The 24,450-nt window shown below is 37.2% G+C and overlaps 1 protein-coding gene and 1 pseudogene across 1 annotated transcript; one reads left to right on the forward strand and one right to left on the reverse strand.

The window, feature by feature from the left end:
* Positions 1-7,389: 7,389 nt before the first annotated feature.
* LOC142529966 (cycloeucalenol cycloisomerase-like) lies at positions 7,390-12,498 on the forward strand. The gene is made up of 8 exons (XM_075635699.1): positions 7,390-7,707; positions 7,815-7,960; positions 8,914-8,997; positions 9,206-9,247; positions 10,513-10,623; positions 10,707-10,898; positions 11,240-11,337; positions 12,132-12,498. The coding sequence occupies exons 1-8, from the start codon at positions 7,701-7,703 to the stop codon at positions 12,313-12,315; spliced, it is 864 nt and encodes a 287-aa protein (XP_075491814.1). The 5' UTR covers positions 7,390-7,700; the 3' UTR covers positions 12,316-12,498.
* Positions 12,499-18,234: 5,736 nt separating this feature from the next.
* LOC142529185 (bifunctional TH2 protein, mitochondrial-like) lies at positions 18,235-21,899 on the reverse strand (annotated as a pseudogene).
* Positions 21,900-24,450: the final 2,551 nt, after the last annotated feature.

Below are 24,450 nucleotides of genomic sequence, written 5' to 3' on the forward strand. Positions count from 1 at the left end.
TAATATACTTTAAAATGGACATCGGAGCCTCGAAAAATTTTGATATGACCTCCCTGTAAATAGGATATATCAAAAATTTAAAATAACTGTAAAAGAAAATGACTCAAGGATGACGTTGCGGTAATCATAAACAAACACATGCAATTATCGGTCATGCACAAAACATAAATATCACATGCAGCGGTTCAACTAAGCCGGCAAGGCTTCCAAACAACAAAAATTAAATCCAAACAAGCAATGATCAATCCAAATAACTATGAAGATACACGGGGCATCTCCTCGGATAATAATACATGACATAAAATTGACCACAACTCAAAAAATACATATATAGCTAGCCGGAAGACTCCGACGAACCAAAACCCAACCTCAACCACGAACTCTTCTTGTGTAGGATTCTGGTATGAAACAATTCAAAAAACATAATAATAACGTAAATCATGCATAAATATAAGTAACGATGAAATGTGAAATGCATGAACATGACCCAATGTCAACGGGGTAGACAGAGCCAAACAAACGATACGATCAACAAGAATAATGCTCGAGCAACACACATGAGAGCTACTGTAACGTCCGGAAAATTTAAAGGTCCACGCGAACCATATGCACAAATTATTAAACTCCTTTGTATTTTAATTATATGTTTTAATTGCATTAATTAATTATATTTTGCATATTGACATGTTTAAAATATACTTTTCTACATTATTGCATTAAAAATGTATTTTTAAAGGTTATTCGAGTTGCGATCGAGGAACGGAGACCGAGGGCTGAAAATAGAAAATGTTTCTATTAAATAGTTGTTTTTAATTATTTAAAATATGAGTGATATTTTTTCTTATTTTTAAAAAAAAAATATGGGGTTTTGAGGTGATTTTATACGCCGGGACGTAAATTTTATCGGTGTTGGTTTTTCAACAAAAATACGAACGTTTTGACAACCCGGCTAATAAATTCGCAAACTTATTTAAACAAAACTAATTTAATATTTTAATTAAATTCTAATTAAGCATTAATGGCCTAATTTGTATGCTTAATGGGCCTAAGCTTAATTAAAGAATTATTAACTATAAAATATGTTAATCACCCCCATAACCCCACAAACACCAACGCCTCCCTCACCCCAACAAATTCAAGGAATCCTTTGCACCTTAAACTCACGGCACACACATCATATTCTTCAAGGAGGATCAAAATTTTGCAAGGAAAAATTAAGCCATCGTCTTCGTGTCGTCGTTCTTCAATCGTCAACGTATAATCGTGCATTAATAACGCAAAGGCACGCCATATTCTCCTTTTACTCATCTTTCACACCATATTATGTGTTTGATACATGATTGCATGAAAAACATGATACAAGCTTTTATATTTTCGTTTTTATGGTTATACATGCACAAAACAAGAGTTTTTCTTTTTTAAAACTCTTCATAATGATGCACAGAGGGGCTGCCATGGTAGGAGTACTTGAAGGGATGTTTTTCCACATGTTTAAGGGTCCCTAGGTGTATGTTTAAAGGTTGAAAAAAATAGGGAAGGAATAAAAACGAAAATAGACTCCTTAAGGGAAAGGACTCTTCGACTAGGAGTCTTTGAGGGTCACGGCTGCTAGATGCGGTTAGGGAGGGTCCACTAGACTTAATTGGGCTGCATAGGAGGGATGGGTAGAGGCTGGACATGGTGGTTAAGGGCTGGAGGCGAAGCTAGCCTAGGTTCGAATCATATTAGGACTAGGACTCTTGTGCAGAAAAATTCAGTAGCTTCCTAGGCATATCCAATGGACTTAATGGGCTGTAATTTGGTTGTATATGGGTTAGTTAGGTGTTATTAAGGTTTGGTTCAAGTTTGGTAAAGTTTGGTTAAGTTTCGAGTCCATACGAGTCAAAACTGGGAAGTACGTCTAAGTTTAAAAACGAATAGGGAAACACCTAGTTTTAAGGTTTATAAAATTATGAAAAATTATATTTAAGCTTAAATAATTATTATAAGTCTAAATTTTTGATTTGGGAATTTTATATTAAGGTTTGGTTTAATTCGAGATTAAAATACATTAATATGTCACATTTAAAGATTAAATTAAAAGTCATCGATTTAAGCCAAATAAAAATATAGAAAAATTCGTGTAGGCTTAAATAATTATTTGGGACATGTTATAGTCAATGAAATTAAGAAAATGTCAAAAACGGGAAATTTTATGTCCAGGGGTAAAACGGTCATTTTACACCTAGAAATTAGTAAACGTCATGGCAGTGTCCTAAATGCTATTTTATATGCTAATATGATTATTTTCAATGATTATGGATGTTTATGAATTTTTATATGTTAATATGTCAATTTTAAATGTTTATGAATTTTTAAGATGTTAAAACGTTTATTTTAAATGTTTATGGATTTTTATGATTTAAATTGGACATTTAAAAGATGTGTTGCATGCTTGGTTTCGAAATAAAATGATATTATATGCATGTTTTTATTACGTAATGATAACATGTTGAAGGACGTGAAGGGATTGTGACTACTACATGTTGGAAATATCGTGAGGGTTATGGTCCCAGTGGGAGCCCGACGATCGTGTTTCCTTGGATACGGATACGAATACGAATACGATGATATGATTGGAGATGTCGTGAGGGGAGAAGGCCCCAGAGGGAGCCCATTTATGAGAAAAGACCCCAGAGGGAGCCCCGACGATCGTATTTCCAATGACATGATATGTTAATACGTAGGTCAGGGCCCAGTTGACCGGTGAGAGTGTTGCTGGTGTCCCCCGCCGCCCAGTACTGTGGTTTTCTTTAGATGGATCTATCGCCCAATACGTTTAAGAATACGAATCACAATCACGATCTGAATTCAACATACACGAACATGAATATGAATATGTTAATAGGAATATGAATATGAGGACATGAATATGTTGATATGAATATGGATATGAATATGAATATGTTTATGTTTATATGAAAATGTTTATGCATAAGATTATGAAAATGTTTTTATTTTAAAGTTTTATGCATCATGAAAATGTTTACGAAAATGTTATGTTTATGTTTATGCATCTTCATGAAAACGATATTTTAAGTACAAGTATTTTTCACTGTTATATGTTAACTGTATTACGTATTACTCGTTATCAAGAATATGACGTGTTGAGTCTTTAGACTCACTAGGTGTGATTGATGCAGGTGATTATGATAATAATGATTATGGAGGTCTTGATGGTTGACTTTGCTGGACTGAAGGTGCACATAACCCGAGGACCGACGCTAGTTTTCCGCACTAGATATGATTTATGATTTTAAGTTATGTTAAAGTTATTTTTATGACTTTTATTTAGGTAATGAGAGATTTCTCCTCCTCTCTCCCAGGCTCTGCCATTCTTGTCGTTTAGTATTCTAATTAGTCCAAGAGGTGTCATAATGACGCGTGCTTTAGCATTTACACCGCCAAAAATCCTTTCATATTTCGAGGCAATAATGAGCATGTTCCCTCGATATCCGTACATGCCCTTTTACCTGTCTGCCCAATTTCCTAGATTCGTCTCGTTCGTCCGATTTTGATTAAGATAAACGGCGGAGATTGATTTCCTTCTCTTATATATAGTAACCCACCAATTGATCAATACGGGGCAGAGGATAATGATCCTTGGGACAAGCCTTATTAAGATCGCGGAAGTCCACACACATGCGCCACTTCCCGATAGATTTGGGCACCAATACCACATTCGAGAGCCATGTAGGAAATTGAATTGCCCGAATGTGGCCGGCCTTCAGGAGTTCTTTCACCTGCTCATCAATGACTTTGTCCTTTTCAGGACTAAAGTGTCTCTTCTTTTGCTTTACCGGGTGAGATCCCGGGAGAATGTTCAATTGGTGCTCCGATATTAAGGGAGAAATCCCTGTCAACTCCTGTTGGGACCAGGAAAACACATGGATATTAGCTTTTAAACAGTTAATTAAACTAACCCGGGTGGATGTACTGAGATCCCGAGCAACCCGGATTTGTTGGTCTGGTCCGACTTCTACTATCTCCTGCTCTTCTTTTGCTACAAAATGCACTTCCCCTTTTTCCACCACTCTTCCTCCTGCTACATCCACTCTGGTTTTCTTCCCCTCCCACTTGGATTTTCTCCGATCCGCCCGGACCGCATCCACATAGCATTTCCGAGAAGATGGCTGATCACCCCGGACTTCTCTCACCCTGGCTCCCACTGGAAACTTTATTTTTTGGTGGTAGGTAGATGGCACAGCCCTCAGCTCATTCATGGCCGGCCTCCCTAGAATGATGTTATAAGATGATGGGAAGTCCACCACAGTGAAAGAAGCCATCACCGTTTTCTTGAGATCCTGGGAGCCCAGGGTTAGTGGTAAGACAATCTCCCATTCTAGGTAGACCACATGGCCAGCAAAGCCAAATAGGGCAGTTTCCACAGTTTCCAAGTGATAGCCCTGCAAATCCATCTGCACAAAGGTATCTTTAAAAATTACATTTACAGAGCTGCCCGAGTCAATAAAGACTCTCAAAATGTCATAATTTGCCACCCGGGCTTGGATCACCAAGGCATCATTCTGGGGTAGATTCACTTCCTCTAAATCCTCGGGGCCAAAACTGATGACCGCCTCGCTCCTCCTCATTCCTTCTACCTCCATACACTCCCTTTTACTCCTCGACTTCCTCGCCCGGTTGGAGTCTTCGTCAGTAGAGCCTCTTGATATCATTTTTATCAACCACGTAACAGGGGGTGAATTCTTTTTTCTCTCAAGCTCGGGCTCTCTTCTTCTTCCGGGCTCTCCTCTCGGACTACTCCTCATACCTCCTCCCCGGGCGCTGGACCCTGGCTGCCGAGATGTCCAAGGTGGCAATATCGGCTCTCTGTTGTTGTGACTGGGTTCGGGGATGGAAGATGAAACATAATTTCCCTTTAATGTTTTGCAATCTTCAGTGTTATGGTAACACTTTTTGTGGAAAATGCAAAATCCTCTCTTTTCTGGCAAGGATAATTGATGGTCCGGGGCCAGGTCTCTACTGCATTCTTGTACTTCCCTTTCCCGGGCAATCTTCAGAGGCACGTGCTGAGAAAAATGCCTTGGATTACTCCTCTTCTGCCTCCTCTCCTCGGGCTTAGACACCCGATCTCCTCTCTCCTTCTTAACAGCCTCCCTCTTCTGCTTCTGAGCCTCTTACATGTTAATATACTTCTCTGCCCCTGACAATAAGTCCTCAAAATCCTCGGGCACCTTCTTAGTCAATGATTTGAAAAACTCACCATCTCTCAGGCCCTGGGTGAATGCGGTAGTCTTGGTTTCAGTGGCACAAGTTGGAACGTCCAGAGCCACTCTGTTGAATCTTCGAATATAAGCCCTCAGACTCTCCTCCGGGCTCTGCTTGACTTCGAAAAGACGAAAAAAAGTCTTCTTGTACTTTTTGCTGCTACTGAAATGGTGTGAGAACACCTTTTGGAAGTCTCTGAAAGAACTATTACTTTGAGGGGTCAAACCTTCGAACCACCTTTGAGCCGAATCCACCAGTGTTGTCAGGAACACTTTACACTTGATTCTATCAGTGTAACAATGTAGCATGGCCATGTTCTCGAATCTGGCCAAATGTTCCTCTGGGTCTGCGTTGCCATCTTAATCCTTTATTTTGGCTGATTTAAAGTTCCCGGGAAGAGGTTCCCGGACAATGATCTCAGCAAACGGACATCCCCTAGGGACTGCCCGGGAAGTGCCCTGAATCTCCAACTGTCCTTACAGCACCTTCATCTTTTGTCTCAACTCCAACAACTCTTCTGCCACGGTACGAGATTTGGACCCAGCGCTGGATTCCTCATCTTCTCCTCCCATCTCATCCTCCCTCATCTCCTGCTCATACTCCTGCTCCTGCACATGCCCCTGTCTATCCCCTGGTGGTGTAACATGATGAGAGACTTCTTTCCTGGCCATAGCTTGCTTTATGGCATCGGATACAATCTTTTGTAACTCCTCCGGGGTTAAAGTAATGAGATTTGGTCCAGTGTTATTAACACCGACTTGTCTTGAAGTCTGCCCTCCATCATCCTGGGCGCGAGAATTATCTTGGTTGGTTCTTCTTGTACGAGCCATATCAACGTCTTGAACTCAAGTTTCCCACAGACGGCGCCAATGATGTGATCCTTGTGAAATGGATGAGCAGGGTCGGGTGCTCCACCGGATCGAATCAACAATTTATAGTGTTTGGGAATTTTGATTGAAGGTAATGGCTGTGAGAGCACCTGCAAACAATAAAAAGAACTCGTGAATGGGCGCCGGAGGGGTGTCCGGCGTAGTCACTCCGATGCTAAAGTCAGCATGTTGAAGATGAACACAAACAATATTTGAGAGAAAATAAGTATAATGCCTAGGGTTCAAAGATTTCAGAATCTATAAATGACATTAATACCTGCTATTTATAGTAAGAAAATGAGGTAGGTACCTCGATTTCAGTGCCACCTACTAAGTATGGCAAGTCGGTTGCCCATATTCTAGCTTCTGATGGCTTCTAGGACACTCAAAGCCCAAGTTGTTCTGACAGATTAGATGACATGTATCAATCATACTCGAGTGTGGTTCAATTCTCGAGGTAGCCCGAGTAGTCGATTACCCGGGTATTTGGATGAGAGCTTTATGGATGCATTCACTCAGATCCTTAAAAACGAGGGTGCTAATCTTTGTTCAAGGGTGCTGGTGCAAACATCCTTCCCTGCCATTGCAGGCGCTGGTGTGCTTGCAGGCTACGACTAGCTTCAGATGATTGTTTTTGGAAATAAATATGGCTCTGGTGGAGCGCAATGACACCTCTTTCTTTGACCGTAGATGGCGATGAAATTTTGTTGTTGTTAGTTTCAGAATACGTTGACGAAGTTTGAATAATGTCAGAGTGGGTTTGAACCGAAACTCGTGATCGGTTTTGCCCCGGAAGGTTGTTATAATGTGAGAGGGGATATCTGAATTTCATTGCTGGATCATGAGATTTGTATATAATAATTTAACACGTTTGATCAAATAATTTAACACGTTTTCTATTGACATTGGATGTAAAACTATTTGTTAGCCGCTCTCTCCTTTTCTTCCATCACAACGCATGGTATTAATTATATGGTTTCACTATCTAAATAAACACAAGTTCCATGTGTTTATATTATACAAGAAAGCTTCCCAAATCCGAAAGTAATAAACCTATGCCTCTGTCCGAATAAGCAGCGGTGGGGGTTGTGCTATATCCAAAGAATTTATATTTTTTTTTGGGAAAAAAACTAGATTTTACCATAAGCTTCAAAGCCATGAGTAACAATATAATTTATCAATTGCTGTTCTCAAACTGTAAACGTCTTTTTTTTTTAAAAAAAAAAGAAGTTTAAGTCAATGTAATTGACTAAAGTAATTTCAGCAGTAATAATCTAATAGAATCGTGATGACAAATTCGGACCTAGAAACCCGACCCGATTTACTGTCCGGCCCCTGTTTGTTTCCACTATGCGCCCCAGTTCTTCGCCCTTTTAATCAGTCTATGTTTCTCTCTGCTCTTCCATGTTTTGGTGCCTCAGTTCTTGTATATTTCCTGTGTCCAGCCGTAAAGGACAAATCTTTGATACGAAGTATTTTTTTGTTTATTTTTAGTGTCTAATTGAAATCCAGTGTCAATAGCACTTAAGCTCTTTGTATCTGCATCCAATTATCAGAAACGAAATGGGAGGTGATGTGCCAGTCACCGAAGACAGTTTTTTTAAGCTTTCTGTCTGGGCAAACCCAAAGTTTGTATTGTTAATTCATGGAACTTAATTATTTCGATGAAATTTTCAGGTGCTGAAGTGGGTGGTAGCTCAAATTCAAATCTTTGGTTGGCTCAAGACCCCAGCAAGAGATGGGGGGAAGTATTTTTCCTTCTCTACACTCCTTTTTGGCTCACTCTTTGTCTTGGCATTGTTGTACCCTACAAACTTTACGAGGTAACTTAGTCTACATATGCAGTAAAGTTAATCATCTGTTGTTTTTGTCCATTTCTAAGTAAAATTGTTGCTGTACAATGTGGATTCAACTATCGTCTCCGTGGCAAATAAGAACCATTCTTGTATGAATCAAAAATAAATATTCGAGGGTACTGTTTTCGGGAGTGGATTTGGTAATCTCGTATTGATTTAAGTATTAAGATGAGTTTTAGGATTTCAAGATTCAGTGATAGACTTGTTCTTGAAAATTCATCTTAGCACTAAGTTATGCAACAGCTACAAAGCTTGATCTACTACGGCTTGTCCATTGTCCATTGACCATTGGTACTTATTAGTTTGCTTTTTGGTCGTTAATTATTTTGGATGATGTAACTGCAATCAGTTCACTTTGCATCATCCATCCATTCCTTTAAATTTCAAGTTTTAGATCTATAAATTATAGTTCGACCGAAGAGATTTCAAAGGAATATATTTGTTCGTTGTAAGTTAAAAGGAATGTTTCTTCTTATACCATTTTTGTTGATCAAGAGTTATCCCTATGTGGAAGTTCTGTTCCTTGTTAACTTTGTGTTAACTTTTGGGAGTGTCGCATGATGTATAACTTCACCTGGCAATCCTCTGTTCAAGCAAATTTTTTATGCTATATATGCTCTGTTACAGATTGATAGACCACTATTCATCCATGCATGATTCTGTCAATTAAATGATTGTCCACGTAATTTCTATGTGGTTTCATTTGATAGAAATCCATGGCCTACAGATATTTTTCCTGGATTGTTTTAATTGGATTTAAACAATAAGCTACTAAGCTGAGTGTGTAGTCTTGTTCCTCTTTCAACTATTTTCTTTATAATTGTGATCTTTAGTTTGCGTGCTGGTGGTGCTGTAAAACGCACTGGAGCTTGTGTTCTCAGATATACAATTTGTATTAACACTCCTATTCTTTTTGTCAGAATTTCACCAAGTGGGAATACCTTTTTCTGGGACTTGTTTCATCACTCCCCACATTCATTATACCAATGATTCTTGTTGGGAAGGTGAATAGAAGGCCGATCCCCTCTTATTAAATCAATTTAGTTTGATTACATGGAACTGTTTTAGCTCATGTTTTGTAGTGCCATTAGTGCTAAAAGATCATTTTACCCAGCCCATTGGCAGGATTGTTTTTTTTGTCAAAACAGGGATTTTGCTGCCTTTTTAAATATTTAATGAGTGAAACATTTTGTTTTTCCTCAACTCTTCCAGGCTGATAGCAGTTTATGTTGGAAGGATCGCTATTGGGTAAAAGTAAGTATTACTCATTTCTGAGTTCCAAATTTTCTTCCACTACACTCTTGTGAAGTTCTGAATCGCTATCTTCGTGTTATGTTGTCAACCATTTCACATAAATATAAGTGAGATAGTGTAATAGAACTGCTGATCAATTTCATGCAATTTATAAGTAGTGAATATCAAGTTCTAATTTGATCTATGGAAAAGATGGGACTAAAAAGGATCCAATTTATAAGTAGAGAGTATTGTACTTAAATCAAATCCTCCATTTTGCTCAAGCACGATTCCAACAGAGGACCAACACAGTTCTGTGCCTGCTGTTGGTTAACGTTTTCTTCTTCTCTCTGTCTCGTGGGGGATTTCTTCTCTCAGAGTCTACGCAAATCGAATTTTTATGATTTTTTCTCATATTTCTGGCTAAATTTGGCTTTTCTTAGTCAACATAATCAAGGATTAAAAGCATCGTCATCATACATGAGCATTGCCAATATACATAATAATTAACTCAAAAGGTGCCTAATTAAACATGGATATGACTATAATTTTCCGTAAAACCACATGCAATTCATACTCAACCCCATTTTTTATTAAATGTGAATGAAATTCCGGAATTAGGTCTTGCAAATCGATTTATGAATAAGATCTGGATTCTGGATGAAGTAAAGCCTGTGTTTCGAGTTCTTTTACAAGTTTTTTTCCTTTTCTACTGAAGGTTTCTTATGAAAAAACTATTGCTTTGCTAAAAAAGAAACCTTGCAAATTTTTTATACTAGTTATGTCACCCGTGCAGCGTGTTTGTTTGAAATTATCTGGTCAGGCTCATTGTGCCGCAAAATGTTTGTTCCCTTGTTGGTAACTTGATTAGATCAAAACTTGAAAAAGAATGATAAAAGATATAAAATTTTCGCATGAAAATGATTGTTGTTTCAGTGGATTTAATTGAAATATACCAGAACAATCATGTTCATGTTTGGAATCCATCTAACATAGATAAATCAATTTGACTATTTTGGTAAAATCAAAATGATAGATCAAAGAGACCGCTCTGGCTCTTTGATTCAATATATAGTGAGTACAAATTGGACAGGACCTTTAAATCGTTTGCTGCCATGCAACTTGTACAATTCGACAAACTAGTATTTGATTGTTTAGACCAAGTTTTATTGCAATCTTTTTTCTGGTCGTTTGACCTCTCTTGACTTGTGGCTGCCAATTCTGACATCAATTAATGTTTATGTTATTTTACGTTACTAAGGAGTCAAATTTTTTTGTTCTGTCAGGCTAATCTCTGGGTCATACTTTTCAGTTATGTCGGAAATTATTTTTGGACACACTATTTTTTCACTGTTCTTGGCGCCTCATATACATTCCCCTCGTGGAAAATGAACAATGTGAGACAACACTACCCATTATGTTTTCATTCTTCATTGTTTTGTAGTTATTCAGAATTGATTGTAAAATCAACTCTATGCAGGTACCTCACACCACTTTCCTTCTCACACATGTATGCTTCTTGTTCTACCACGTGTCATCAAATATGACACTTCGTAGAATCCAGCATTCAATTGCTCACTTGCCCGAGAAAACACAGTTTCTTTTTAAAGCAGCCTGGATTCTGGCTCTTTCATACTTTATAGCATATCTGGAGACACTAGCTATTTCCAATGTGAGTGAAATATATGGATTGCAAAGTTACGTCCTTTTTTCCTGGGCCAAAACTGTTGATGTTGTGTTGGTGTGTGTGGGTTCATCAGGGGGGGTGGGGTTGCAATCATCCCCTCTTGAACAAATTTTTTTGAAACATTTATTTAGATTTTCCCTAGACTGATAAGTTCATCATCCCACCCACCATGTCATTCCGTCATCCTATCTCACCCCGTTTGGCCCCCTTTCTCCTGATGGTTGGATCTGCCACTCTGTGTTGTTCATTTGCTGTCTAATATTTTATCAATTGGAGTTGGTGGCGACACACCTGTTAATTTAAATCTCCTGCTTTGATGCATGCAGTTTCCATATTACGAATTTGTGGACCGAGCATCCATGTACAAAGTCGGTTCTTTGTTTTATGCAATATACTTTTTTGTTAGCTTCCCTATGTTTTTGAGGTAAATATTTTATTCAAGATCTCTCTCATTCTCTTTCAATGTGTGTTATTCTTTTGTTTGTGCGACATTTTGGTACTGAACAGAAGATGAGGAACAGGGGACAAAAACCGAAGAAACTAGTTAGGTTTTCTGGCCGGTGTGTGTGAAGTAAGACCTATGGAATAGCCATGTTTGTTGGAAATGGAATGGTGACATGAGAATAATTTAGTTACCAAATGATGTGACTCAAACATTAAGTCCACGAGCTGCCACCTTCGAAAGAATAAAATTGAAAATTGCCAAAGAATAAGATATTGATATCTTATGACTTCTATCATTATTGTCACAACTGAGGTCCAGTGAATAATAATACCTCACCAGAATCAAGTTGTAGTAGAAGACCATGACCTTTTTGACTGTCCGAATTAAAGGTTTAAGTTGACAGGATTCCTCTGTCTACGGCTATAATTTCTAGATCTACTAAGCTTTTTATTTAAATATGAATTATTTTCACACCTGTGTTTGGGCTTTTGGGAAAAGTGATTTCTAACTTGTTATCAGAGCTAGCATTTATTAACTAGTGACGTGTCGTATGTTTTGGATAATAATTCTGGAGCCGGTTTGCCGCAACAATAGGAGATGCGATAAAGTATAAAACAATTATCATCTAATCTTCCATGAGGTCAAACCTTTGTGAAAATGGTTTCCCACTTTTTCTGAGAAGCCGTAACTGTAAAAACGTACACAATTCTTTTGAAATCTTGTTGTTTTTAACCTCTACTTTTTGTCTAATGCGACACTTATGTGACGTGCAGAATCGACGAGAAACTTGGTGATCCTTGGGATTTGCCTCGTGTAGCCATAGATGCTTTAGGTGCTGCGATGCTTGTCACCATTATACTCGACTTGTGGCGTATATTTCTCGGACCAATAGTGCCACTTCCAAATTCCAATCAATGCTCTCAACCTGGACTGCCTTGGTTTCCAGTAAACGCCTAGGCCATGTTATTTTCACAATGCCATGTCCTACTACTTCTTCCAGTTGCACCAGCTCTTTTATCTTGTTGCTCTATTTGGAGATGTCATGTATTAGACTTTTTGTAACTTTATAAACTCAGAAAATTCCCCGTTTAAGAGTCTGGGACTGTATGTGAAATGTGAACATCCGCCTCTTCTTGTTGACTTGTTAAGCGAGGCTGTCAATCTTTTCTAGCATGTGTTACTTCAACACATATTCCTGTCAGTCAGAAGCTAGAGAATGTTGAGGTCGTCAGAGACTTTCTTATTGTCTTTCCTGATGACATTTTTGGTATTCCACCGGACCAAGAAGTGAAATTTTCTATTGAGTTGATGTCGGACACTGTGTCAATTTCTAAGGTATCCTATTATCTAGCACCTGCCGAAATGAAAGAGTTAAAGGATCAAATTCAAGAATTGTCGGACAAAAGTTTTATTCGCTCTAGTTCTTCGTGGGGCACACCCGTATTATTTGTGAAGAAAAAAGATGGTAGTATGCGACTCTGCATTGATTATCGAGAGCTGAATAGAGTCACCATCAAAAATAAGTATCCCCTACCTATAATCGAAGATTATTTGATCAATTGCAAGGAGCATCCATTTTCTAGAAGATATATCTTCGTTCTAGATACCATCAGCTGAAGGTAAAGGCGTCCGATGTTCATAAGACGGCTTTTAGGACTCGATATGAGTACTATGAGTTTATGGTCATACCATTTGGGTTGACCAATGCACCAGTGATTTTCATGGATCTCATGAATCACGTATTTTAATCATATCTGGATCAATTCATCATATTCTTCATTGATGACATTCTGATTTACTTAAAGATCCGAGAGGAGCATAATCAACACTTGAGAACGACGCTACAAATATTGCAAGATAGAAAGTTATTCGCTAAGTTCAGCAAGTGCGAGTTTTGGCTCAAGAGAGTGGCGTTCTTAGGCCACATCATTTCTAGAGATCGAGTTGAAGTTGATTCTAGCAAAGTCGAGGCAGTTAAGGAATGACCAGTACTGAAGAGCGTAGCCGAGATCCGTAGTTTCTTGGGTCTAGCTGGCTACTACCAAAAGTTCATTCAAGGTTTCTCTACTATCGCAGTACCCTTGACCGTTTTGACGAAGAAGAACGCAAAATTTATTTGAGGATCCGAATGCCAAGAGAGTTTTGAGAAGCTGAAGTGATCCTTGACTTCAGCGCCAGTTCTGTCGATGTCATCGGGGCAATGAGAGTATGTTCTTTATACGGACGACTCAAAGCTTGGTTTAGGACGCAGTGTTGATGCAAAATGACCGAGTGATAGCTTATACGTCTAGACAATTGATGGTTCATGAGAAGAATTACTCGACTCATGACCTCGAGCTTGCAGCGGTAGTATTTGCATTGAAAATTTGGAGACATTACTTATATGGGGAGAAGTGCAAGATTTTCACTGACCATAGGAGCTTGAAGTACTTCTTCACCCAAAAAAGAGTTGAACATGAGACAACGAAGACGGCTAGAATTGGTAAAGGACTACGACTGCGATATTAGCTACCATATGTGCAAAACTAATGTAGTAGCGGACGCATTGAGTCGAAAAACAGCAGTTATTGCTCAATTATCACTTCAAAGACCATTGTAGTATGAGATTCAGCGATTCGAGCTTGCGGTATATGCTAATGGCGAGGCCCCCAATCTTGCTACTATGACAGTACAGTTGAAACTGAGGGATAGAATCCGAGAAAAGCAGTCTTCTGATGAGTAATTACAAAAATGGATACTGAGAGATGAAGCTAAGGTACGGAAGTTGTATTCCAAGGAGGATGATATAGTTCGATATCGAGATCGACTATGGGTTCCTAGTAACGATTCACTAAGAGTGGTTATTATAAAAGAAGCTCACAATACTCCGTACTCCATACATTCTGGAAGCACGAAGATGTACAAGGATCTGCAGTTATTATATTGGTGGTCGGGCATGAAGCGAGACATCTTGCTTTTATGTTCGAATGTTTGACATGCCAGCAAGTTAAGCCTGAGCATCAGAAGCCAGCCGGAAAGCTTAAGCCACTTCATATTCCTGAGTAGAAATGAGAAAATATTACTATAGATTTTGTAGTAAGACTGCCAAGGACTATCAAGGGATACAATGTCATTTGGGTGATAATTGATCGTCTTACGAAGTCAGCGCATTTTCTACCTATCAAGACGACATTCACCATGACACAGTATGCAGAGCTGTATATTCGAGAGATAGTCCAATTGCATGGGATTCCAGGGTTCATTCTTTCTAACGTAGACCCGAGGTTCACATCGTTTTTCTGGAAGAATCTACATGCAGCAATTGGGACAAAGTTGTTATTCAGTACAACGTTTCATCCTCAAATCGATGGTCATCTTGAAAGGCTGATTCAAATTTTGGATGATCTACTCCGAACTTGTGTGATTGATTTCCAAGGAAGTTGGGAACCAAAGTTACCTCTAGTGGAGTTCACCTATAACAATAGCTATCAATTGTCTATAAGAATGGCTTCTTACGAGGCACTTTATGGAAGAAAGTGTAAATCACCTATATATTGGGACGAGGTTGGCGAAAGAGGAGAATTTGGTCCGGAATTGATCAAGAAAACAACAGAGCTAGTAGTCAAAATCCTTGATAGGATGAAGACTGCGCAAAGCTGACAAAAGATCTACGCCGACAAGCAACGAAGAGAGCTAGAGTTTGCAGTATGCGACGACGTATTTGTGAAAGTAGCACCTATGAAGGGTGTTATGAGATTTGGCAAGAAAGGCAAACTCAGTCTGAGGTTCATAGGATCGTTTGAGATTTTGGAAAAGAACATTAGCCTATATAGTGGCGTTGCCACCAATGTTAGCTGGAGTACATAATGTGTTCCATATCTCAATGTTAGGAAAGTACATGTCGAATTCTTCGCATGTACTAAATTATGAGCCTCTACAGTTGACTCCAAACATGTCATACGAGGAAAGATAGGCAAGCAAGAAAGAAGACTCTGAAACAAGATTATACAAATGGTCAAGGTCAAGTGATTAAATCACTAGGAGGAATAAGCTACTTAGGAAACCGAGAGAGACATGAGGAGTTGCTACCAGTAGTTATTCGGTAAGTTTTAATTTTGAGGACAAAATTTCATTTAAGGGAGGGAGGACTTGTAAGGTACAAAATGCGATATCATAACTTAACCGTGTCCAAATCTAAGGAAAGTGGAAAATGACTAATTCAATGGTTTTAATTGCATGAATTAAATATGGTGTGCATGTTTACATATTTAAAATATGATTTTTTACTAGAATGCATAAAACTATATTTTAAAGGTTATTCTAGACGCGATCAAAGAATGGAGACCCAGGACCATATAAGAGAAAATATTTTTATTAAATGATTATTCTTAATTATTTAATATATGGTATATTTTAAATGATATTTTTAAAAATGGAAACTTTTTAAGGTGTTTTGATGTGCCGTGTCGTATTTTAAACCGATATTCGATTTTTTTACGAAAATAGGAACTTTTTGGAGACTCGATTATTATTTTCGAAAAGCAACCTAAACAAAATATTTTAAATATTATCTAATGAGCCTATTATACCTAGGTTAATGGGCTCATTAGATAATATTTAAAATATTTTGTTTAGGTTGCTTTTCGATTAATGGGCTTAGCTTACTACCCAACTATTTATATCAAATTTAAATCTTTCAAAACCCTAAATCTATTCACAAACACACGCACACATCAAGCAAAATACTAGGACTCTCCATCAGCACACAAACACACACATCACACGATTTTTGGAGAAGAATATCACGTGATTTTGAAGGAAATTCATCAAGATCCTCCCTACGTCAATATCCCTCGTATTGCAAATTGTTTTTCATGCGTAATAAACGCAAAGGACACGCCTTAATATTCCTTCAAACATCTTTCACACTATATTATGTCTATTTAATTATGTTTGCATGAAAAATATGATGCACCACTTGTATTTTCGTTTTTATGGCTAAATATGCATAAAAGTAGAGTTTTCTTTTTTTAAAACTCTTCCTAATGATGCACTAAGGGACTGCCATGGTAGGGGTAATTGAAGGGATGTTTTTCCACATGTTTAAGAGTCTATAGAAGCACAATTCACGGCTGAAACATGAGAGGCTAAGGGCTGCACGAATTGTGAAATTAAGGATGGCTAAGGCTCGATTTTTGGGTGGTTTAGGAATGAGGCTGTGCGTGGTGCTTTCTAGGCGAGGGGCTGGGCTCATAAGGGTACTAACATCGAGCCATGGTGGTCCATGCAAGGCTGTAGGGGCAGGATAGGAAGGTGCAAGGCTAGGGCCATTCCTAGCCGTGGCCGCGCGAGTTGGTTTGCGCCTTGCACGTAGGGGCTGATCTAAGGGGATCCTAAAGGGTTTGGTCTAGGTCCTATGAAGGTTGGTCAGCGGCTGGTCCAATCGGTTAGGGTCTAGGTTCGAAAGTTTGGAAGGTGGCATGAGTTAGGGTTCGAACCATATAAGGTAGAAATTTCAGTAGCTGATCTAGGCGTGATCGAGGGTCTTAATTGGCTTGATTTGAGTTTTATATGGTATATTTAGGTGTTATTAAGTTTTGGTTTAAGTTTGGTAAATTTTGGATATGTTTCAAGTCAATACGAGTCAAAACCAATATGTATGTCTAAGCTTAAAAACGAATTGAGAAATTAGTTGAGAAGCTTAATTTTACGTCTAAAAATATTTATGAGTGTATTTTAAGATGTCATGTTAAGTTTGGATTGATTTGGGTCGTCGTTTTAAGGTCTAAGGATTTTAGAAAGTTAGGGTTTTAGGGCCAAAACTGTCATTTTACACCTGAAAAATGTGACAGTATCCTGAATGCTGTAATGAATGTTAAAATATTTATTTTAAATGTTTATAAAATTTTATGATGAAACGTTAATGCTAAAAGACATGTTGCATGCTTGGTTTTAAAAAAATGATTTATATGTGTATGAATTTTTATAGGTGATGAAAATATGAAAAATTTAAGGAGGTGAATTGATTGTGAATAATACGATGATACGATGATATGTAAGGCCAAGACTCAGTTGATGGGTGAGAATGTCGTTGATGTCCTTGCCATCCGGTACCATGGTTATACGTAGATAGATCAATCGACCTACAACTAATACGAAAGTCACAATTGAATATCTGAATTCAATAAAAAGAGAAACATATACGTATATGATGAAAAGGAAAAATTATATGATGATAGGAAAATGTTTAAGTTTATGCATGTTCATGAAAAACTATTTTATTAAAAGTATTTTCACTGTTGCTTGTGAATGTATGTGTATTACTTACTATCATGATTAAGGTTTGCTTAGTCAATAGACTCACAAGGTGTGATCGATGCAGGTGAGCATGATATTTATGTTAATGGAGGACTTGATGGTTGAACTAGCTGGACTGAAAGTGTACACAACCCGAGGATCGTCGCTAGTTTTCCGCAAAATTACATTTATGATTTAAGTTTTCGTTAAAGATTTTAAGACTTATGATGCTTTTGAGAGGTTTTGAGAGAATTTAAAGAGTTTATGCTTTATTTTGAAAATTGCTAAATTTACTTTTAGTTGACGATTTACGATATCATGTTCTGAATGATTTCTTTTAAATTTTCAAATAAGTAGTTGATGAATTTATTTTAAATGATGTCAAAAATATATTTATATATGTATAGTTACATTTCGGCTGAATAGTTGGTAAAACTTAAGAAATAATTTTTTTTTTTTAAATACATTTTAAAGAAAACGAATAGTGAATATTTCAGAGTCAGTTCCTTCGGTTAACAAAAATTATCTAATGCGCTACTTCGTTGCCGCATGCAGTTCTATTCCTCAACAAGTAAAAATGAATGTGGTTAAGGTCTGACGAGTGGCATGGGGCCTAAAGGATTGCGTCCCGCGCCGACTTCGAGAAAAATGCCTATGATAGCAGCAGTACTGATCAAATTTTCTGGTTCTTATTTTTCCCACGTGGATCCAACTATACATCTATTGCCCCAAAATGAATGCATATATTTTGTCCCAACTAGAGACTCTATATAAAGTACTAGACATTCCCTTGTGATATATAGAGCAGCTCTCCGCGAATTCTCTCTGTTTACTTGTCAAATCAGAGAACAACGGAATTAAAGAAACAGCAAAATCGCTGGCAAAATTCTTCAGACTGGTACTTAAGTCAATGACAATGCCAATAGCTGCTTCTAACAAGCAAAGCAAATCACCAAGTGAACCGCCAATGTAGATTTTCAAGGGCCTATTACGATTCTTGCTTGTAACGTATTAAATGCTTGAAGCTTGTATATGGGACACTCCACCTTCATGATCATGCCACCAGTGGAGACAGATTCTTGGTACACCAAGTCATTTGAATGTACATTCAACGCATTTAGGTTACCTGGTAATGAATGAACAAAAATTAGAATAAAATATCCATGACAGATGCCAAGAGGGCTAAAGCGCTATCTATCATTCTTTCTTTAAATCCCAACAATCTCCTCCTCGTGTAAGCAAAAATATATCAGGACAACTAGGATGGAAACCTCTCAGCCCAACAAAATCAAGTCAAATATATATCATAATCTTCCCTGTATCAAATTCAATTTTAAAAAGTATGTTTGACAAAAATGAAGGGCATACCTGATGAAAATGCAGACCTAATTAGATGACCGCACCAGCAGTATGACAGCACATGAACTTTGGCAGAACAATTTTTATTTTCCACAACATCGTGGAACAATATTTTACAGCCATCTTGAAATTCGAGGCGCTCACCAGCTCGTTTTATGTCTAATAAGTTTAATCCTTTCAGTACATTAGAATGAATCGGTCTTGCATTAGCCCTCTTCTCAAAGTCAGATATTTTCTTCAGTGCTTTGTATAGACCTTCATAGTCCAGTCCCTCAGCTGTAAATACATTAAGCATGACAGTTAGCTACTCAAGATCGAGAAAGATATGATGTCCTTGCTAGAAAATGTGTTGAACCTTGGAGATATTTATCTATTCCTGCTTCATCTGGAATGATGCTTTCTACACATTGTTGATATTCTTCCACATACTGGGTGAAAAGATCGTTCCATGTAGTCCGAATATTCGCAAATGGCATTGGTCCAGAACCATTGGTGGTTGTGATTATTGCAAGCTCAGTTAAATGGGCAGAGGAATCAATAACAGTACATGTCAATTCAAAGTCGCAAAATAAGATGAGGTTGTTTTCAACGTTGTTGAGGAGTCTTGAGCAAGGAACCATGCTTTGCTGAACAATTGATTGAGCCCAGATGAAGTCCAACTCGAGTTTCATAGCTCTGCGATAAAGTCTTTCTACAACATCTAGCTCTTCACTGGTTAAAGAAATGCTTAGTTTATTTAGCAAGTCTCCGATTCTTGAAGCTGATGCCTAGATTTAGAGAAGTAAAATTACGAAGATTTTCAAAAGAACACCCCACTAGAAAGCATCAAACAAAACAAACCTCAAATTTTAGAGAAGAAAGACTGTTGAGTCACTTCTTGTAGATGTGCTCCATCATCAGGGTCTAGATGAGCCTGGATCTCCTTACTGACGAAGCTGTAGAGCCTCATGCATGGTGAAATCACGCTTAATGTATAAGCAGCAACTTTTGTCTTTTCAAAAGGTGTAACAATTTCAACGGACAATTTTTCTTCTTCAACTTTTCCTCTGTTTCAGCCAAGAATTCTGTGTATTTAACTGTTGCAGCATCACAAGTCCTATCTTTAGGTGGCTCAAAGCCCCATTCCTGCAACAAATAGCCACATAAATGATTAAGAGAATCTCAAAGTAGATATTTAGCATTGTATCAACTTAGGTGGCTCAATCGTTTAATGAGATCAAGAATTCACTGATTGGGCCCTCACATGAATAAGTGAATCTTGTTTCTTAAACCTCTTCACGACGCGTTTTCTCAACCCGGAAATGGCTTCCTTGTCCTCATCGTCATCTTCATATTGCTCTGCAAATTCGTACCTGCAAATGCACAAACTTTATCAACATAAAAACATATGCTTCCCCCTCCATTTGGCGATTTTTCTTTTCCTTTACTTCGTTTCATTCAATCAGCCAACCCATGAAGATTATCCAGTAGATGTTCAAAGTCAATCCAGTTAAAAGATAAACACACACAGAGGCAGGCCACCAGATCAAATACTATGTGAAAACAGCTCTTCTGCCCAGATACAAGATATTCTACGTGCTTCGACATCTCAGTTCATGGATCTCTTGGTTATGTAAGTAAAGATAAGAGGATCGAACCATCCTTCTTACATTTCTCAAAGCCATCGATTCATCCTATTTTTATAGTTCTATGATTCAAAATTTTGAGAATCCTTTCCTATTTGATCAATGGCCTTCAACAAAAAAAGTTCGAATTTCAAGCATAATTTATCATAGCCTTCCCCTGTCCTAAATCAACCAACAAAACTAGTTCCTACTCCTACTGCCCAAAATGGCAGGACACTCGAACCTATACATACCAAATTGACCCAATCCAAAAAAATATACAGAAACAAATAGTCAAAACAACACAGATGATTGCCTCAAAAAAAAGAAAAAAAGAACAAAACAGATGATTTCTTTTCCCCCAAAAAAAAAAAAACACGCACTCACACAGATGATGGTGGCTTACGCATGAGCAAAAGCCTGAAGAAAGTAGACATCTTGAGAAATGCAATGAATAAAAGACTCGGGTCCAAAGTTCCCGCAGCCAAGCAAAATGTAAAAGGGCTGTAAAGAGCTAAAGCCCTCCCATTCTTGAATTTTTCCACAGCCTCTTCGCTATGCCCCCCTTCATCTGAAGCCTGAAATTCGAAACTTCCCATTGCTTTACCTCCTCAAGGTCAACGCAACCACACGATCAAATTAACTTTCTTTTTTCTTTCTTGATCTTACTCCTTCAAATATGAGAATGGTTGGTGGATTTTGGGGATGTGATCAAGATTCAAGAGTTTGTAAGAGTCAAGAATAGTAACATGCAGGGACGGATCCAGTATTTAGAGTTTGGGGGGTTTGAAAACATATTTGTTGAAAAATAAAGAAGAAATTATTGTACCTTCAAAATGGTTAACAAAGCGTCTTTCTTGGCACAGTGTTCGCAATGCAACTCCAATTTCAGCACCACCGTGGTTGGCCCCTCCTCTTTCTTTCCTCCGCCACAAGGGTGGCCTTCTCACCGTCACTCTTCTCATCTTTCTACATAAAGAAAATAAACGAAAATTGCAGCTAAACAAATCAAGATTTCATGAAAAGGATAAGTATAATTTGGAAATTGAACAACTAGAAAAGAATAATTAGAAACCTTGATGAGATGAATTACTCACTCAATTTATACTTATGTTCTTCTTTTGTTATGCAACGTAGGGAATTAAGGAGGTGGAAGGGGTGGGCATTAGTGTGTTAAATTAAGAAGATGAGTTACGGCTATAGCCCACTGAGAAGATCCGTCGTCTGTATAAACACAGACATATTTATATAAACAATTTTTAAAAGGAAAAAGCGAATGGACAGTAAAAAAGACCCAGTTCCGGGCGGTCTTCTTCAGCGGACGGAGCTTGTGGGTTATAAATGTCACAATTTCTGCAAAATATTTGATGAAAGATTGCTCTTTTTGTGATCTTCTGTGTCAGCACAGTTAAAGATGTATACAAGAATTCTGCTTCGCATCATTAAAGGTTATAAATTTCCCACACACCGGAATAAATTTCGCCGTATATTAAAAATAAGTTTTAACCTGAATTTGACTCCTAGATGCCCTGTACAGAGAAGGGGTGTGGTTAAATTCATTGAGATTGCAAATTTGCTGCAAGAAAATTAAATACAATTTGCACCATTTTCAAAGCTCAATGCTGTGGATATTACCAATTTCGTGCTATGGATTCAGTTGTTTGAAACTTCCACCTTGAGATTTCTTTTGTATTCCAAAAAATGGTAATGATATTGATATTTTGATCGACTGCTTATTAGGAATAATCTTCTCTGTTCAGATGATGCAATAACTGATAACTATCTTATTTTTTGCTAGCCTCATTGTGTGGAAGTGTTCCCTCACTCGAGTTTGAACTCGTCGTTCAATGGACTGTGTTTGCACCTACCACAGTTGTGCTTTGCAAAACATAAACAGGTGCAAAGCATCTATAGACTCAGCATAATGATGGTGAAACCGACAATTCATTTCATTCAAGGATTATCATCTTGCTTAGGTAGTTGTTGACTCCGAGAGCGGAGTCATATCTTCATACACAGTCCATTGAGACATAGACCAGCTCGGAACATATTATGTATGGTGGTTGATATTGATCATTTGACTCCTGATATCTTGCATATGTTCATACATAGTATTCATGCGTGACATCATTGAATTTTTATGTCATATATCGTAGTTTGTTGATGTCTCTGTACTGAGGTTCTGACCTCTGCGAGGAGTTGTCGTTTTTTTTGTGTATGGACATGACAAGTAGCACAGGAGGTTCGACTTTTGGTTCGGGAGGAAGTATCAGAGCTCCTTGAAAGTGAGCTCATCCTTGTCTAAGTATTTTGTCGTGTTGTCAACTTCAAGAGAGTTGTGTGTATATGTTGGAGTTATACTTTTACATATTGTATTATATTATTATCAAATCTTGTCAATTTGTAATAATTTTGGTTTGTTACGTTGTGATTGTGTCTGGTCAATAATCGTTTATGTTGATTATGTTTGTTAAGGGCTTGTTGAGTTATTTTGATTATTTGAGTTTTTTTCGAAGAATCAAATCAAAGAATCAAAATTAATTTTAAATTTTAATTAGAATGGAAGGTAATAAATATTTTAAAAATAAATATATAAATAATAATTTAATTTTATCACAAGTATTTCATAATTATAAATACTTTTAGTTGGCATACTAAATGTTATTTTTTTTCATTATTCACAAATATAAATATAAATTTGCTTAAAAATTAATGTAAATGCATTTGAATTTCCAAAAATCATCAAAACTAAGAAATCCTATTAGATTTGATTATGTTTCAAATATATTTAGGGATGTCATTTAAAAAAAAAAAATTGTTGACCAGATTTTTTATTATATCAAATATCCTTGTTTAAATCAACTAATCGTGATTAGTTTTCAAATAAATTATTAATCAAATTTTCTATGTCTGATTTTCCAGACTTACTAAAAAAAAGAAAAAAAATGAAATTTTACACTAACAAATCCAATCATTATTTCTCTCATAAAAAAATCACATTATATATTTAAGTTAAATAAAATTTTATGAAATAAGAAAATTGAGTTTGATTTTGAGAGCTCAGCCATTCCATTCCATTCAATTGATTCCTGTTTCTCAGGCAGATGTTTCCTCTGCTTTCTTGTAGGAGCTTGTTGAGCAGCAGAGTTCCCCCTTCTCTGAAATCAATGTGATTTTGCAGGATTCCGAAGGGGAATATGCCAAGGTAACTTTCCATGGTACTGAATACACGTGCAATCGGAACGCCAAGATTCCAGTCATTGTTGCTTTCTGCACTGATTTTCGATCACTTGACTAAGTTTCAGATTTTTGGAAATATATAGTAATTATAATTAATTTTCTAAGGTTTGAACCGATATTACTTTAAATATACAAAAATAGTATAATATGATATGGCTCCAGTATATAAAATATCCATCTTATTGTATTTTTAGGAATTCATTTAATTTCTGAACTATCAACCGAGCTCAACTGTAATTTGTAAGGTACGGATATTACTACATTTCTTTTATTAAAGTTATTTTGGCATTTGACTTGAAATTTACAATAAAATTTCTTAAACTATTGATTTTTCTGTATATTATTGGTTCCTGAATGATTATTGATCGATTACTTATTAAGTGAATGAATGAACGACTTGAGCCCTGGATAATGGTATGTGTATCGGATTGTTAGTCCACTAGATTACGCGACTTCGGCTCGAAAAGTGAGTCCAAACCCGTGTATATGGTTTATCTGAACAACGTGATTTCATTCTGGAAATGTGAGTTCACTTTGACTCACAAATAATCGATTGTACGAATGATATTTGAGTATGTGAAGAAAAGTGTTACACCGAATGTTGGTGAAGCAA

The sequence above is a fragment of the Primulina tabacum genome, chromosome 16 (genome assembly GCF_025594145.1).
Source record: "Primulina tabacum isolate GXHZ01 chromosome 16, ASM2559414v2, whole genome shotgun sequence".
Classification (NCBI taxonomy): Eukaryota; Viridiplantae; Streptophyta; class Magnoliopsida; order Lamiales; family Gesneriaceae; genus Primulina; species Primulina tabacum.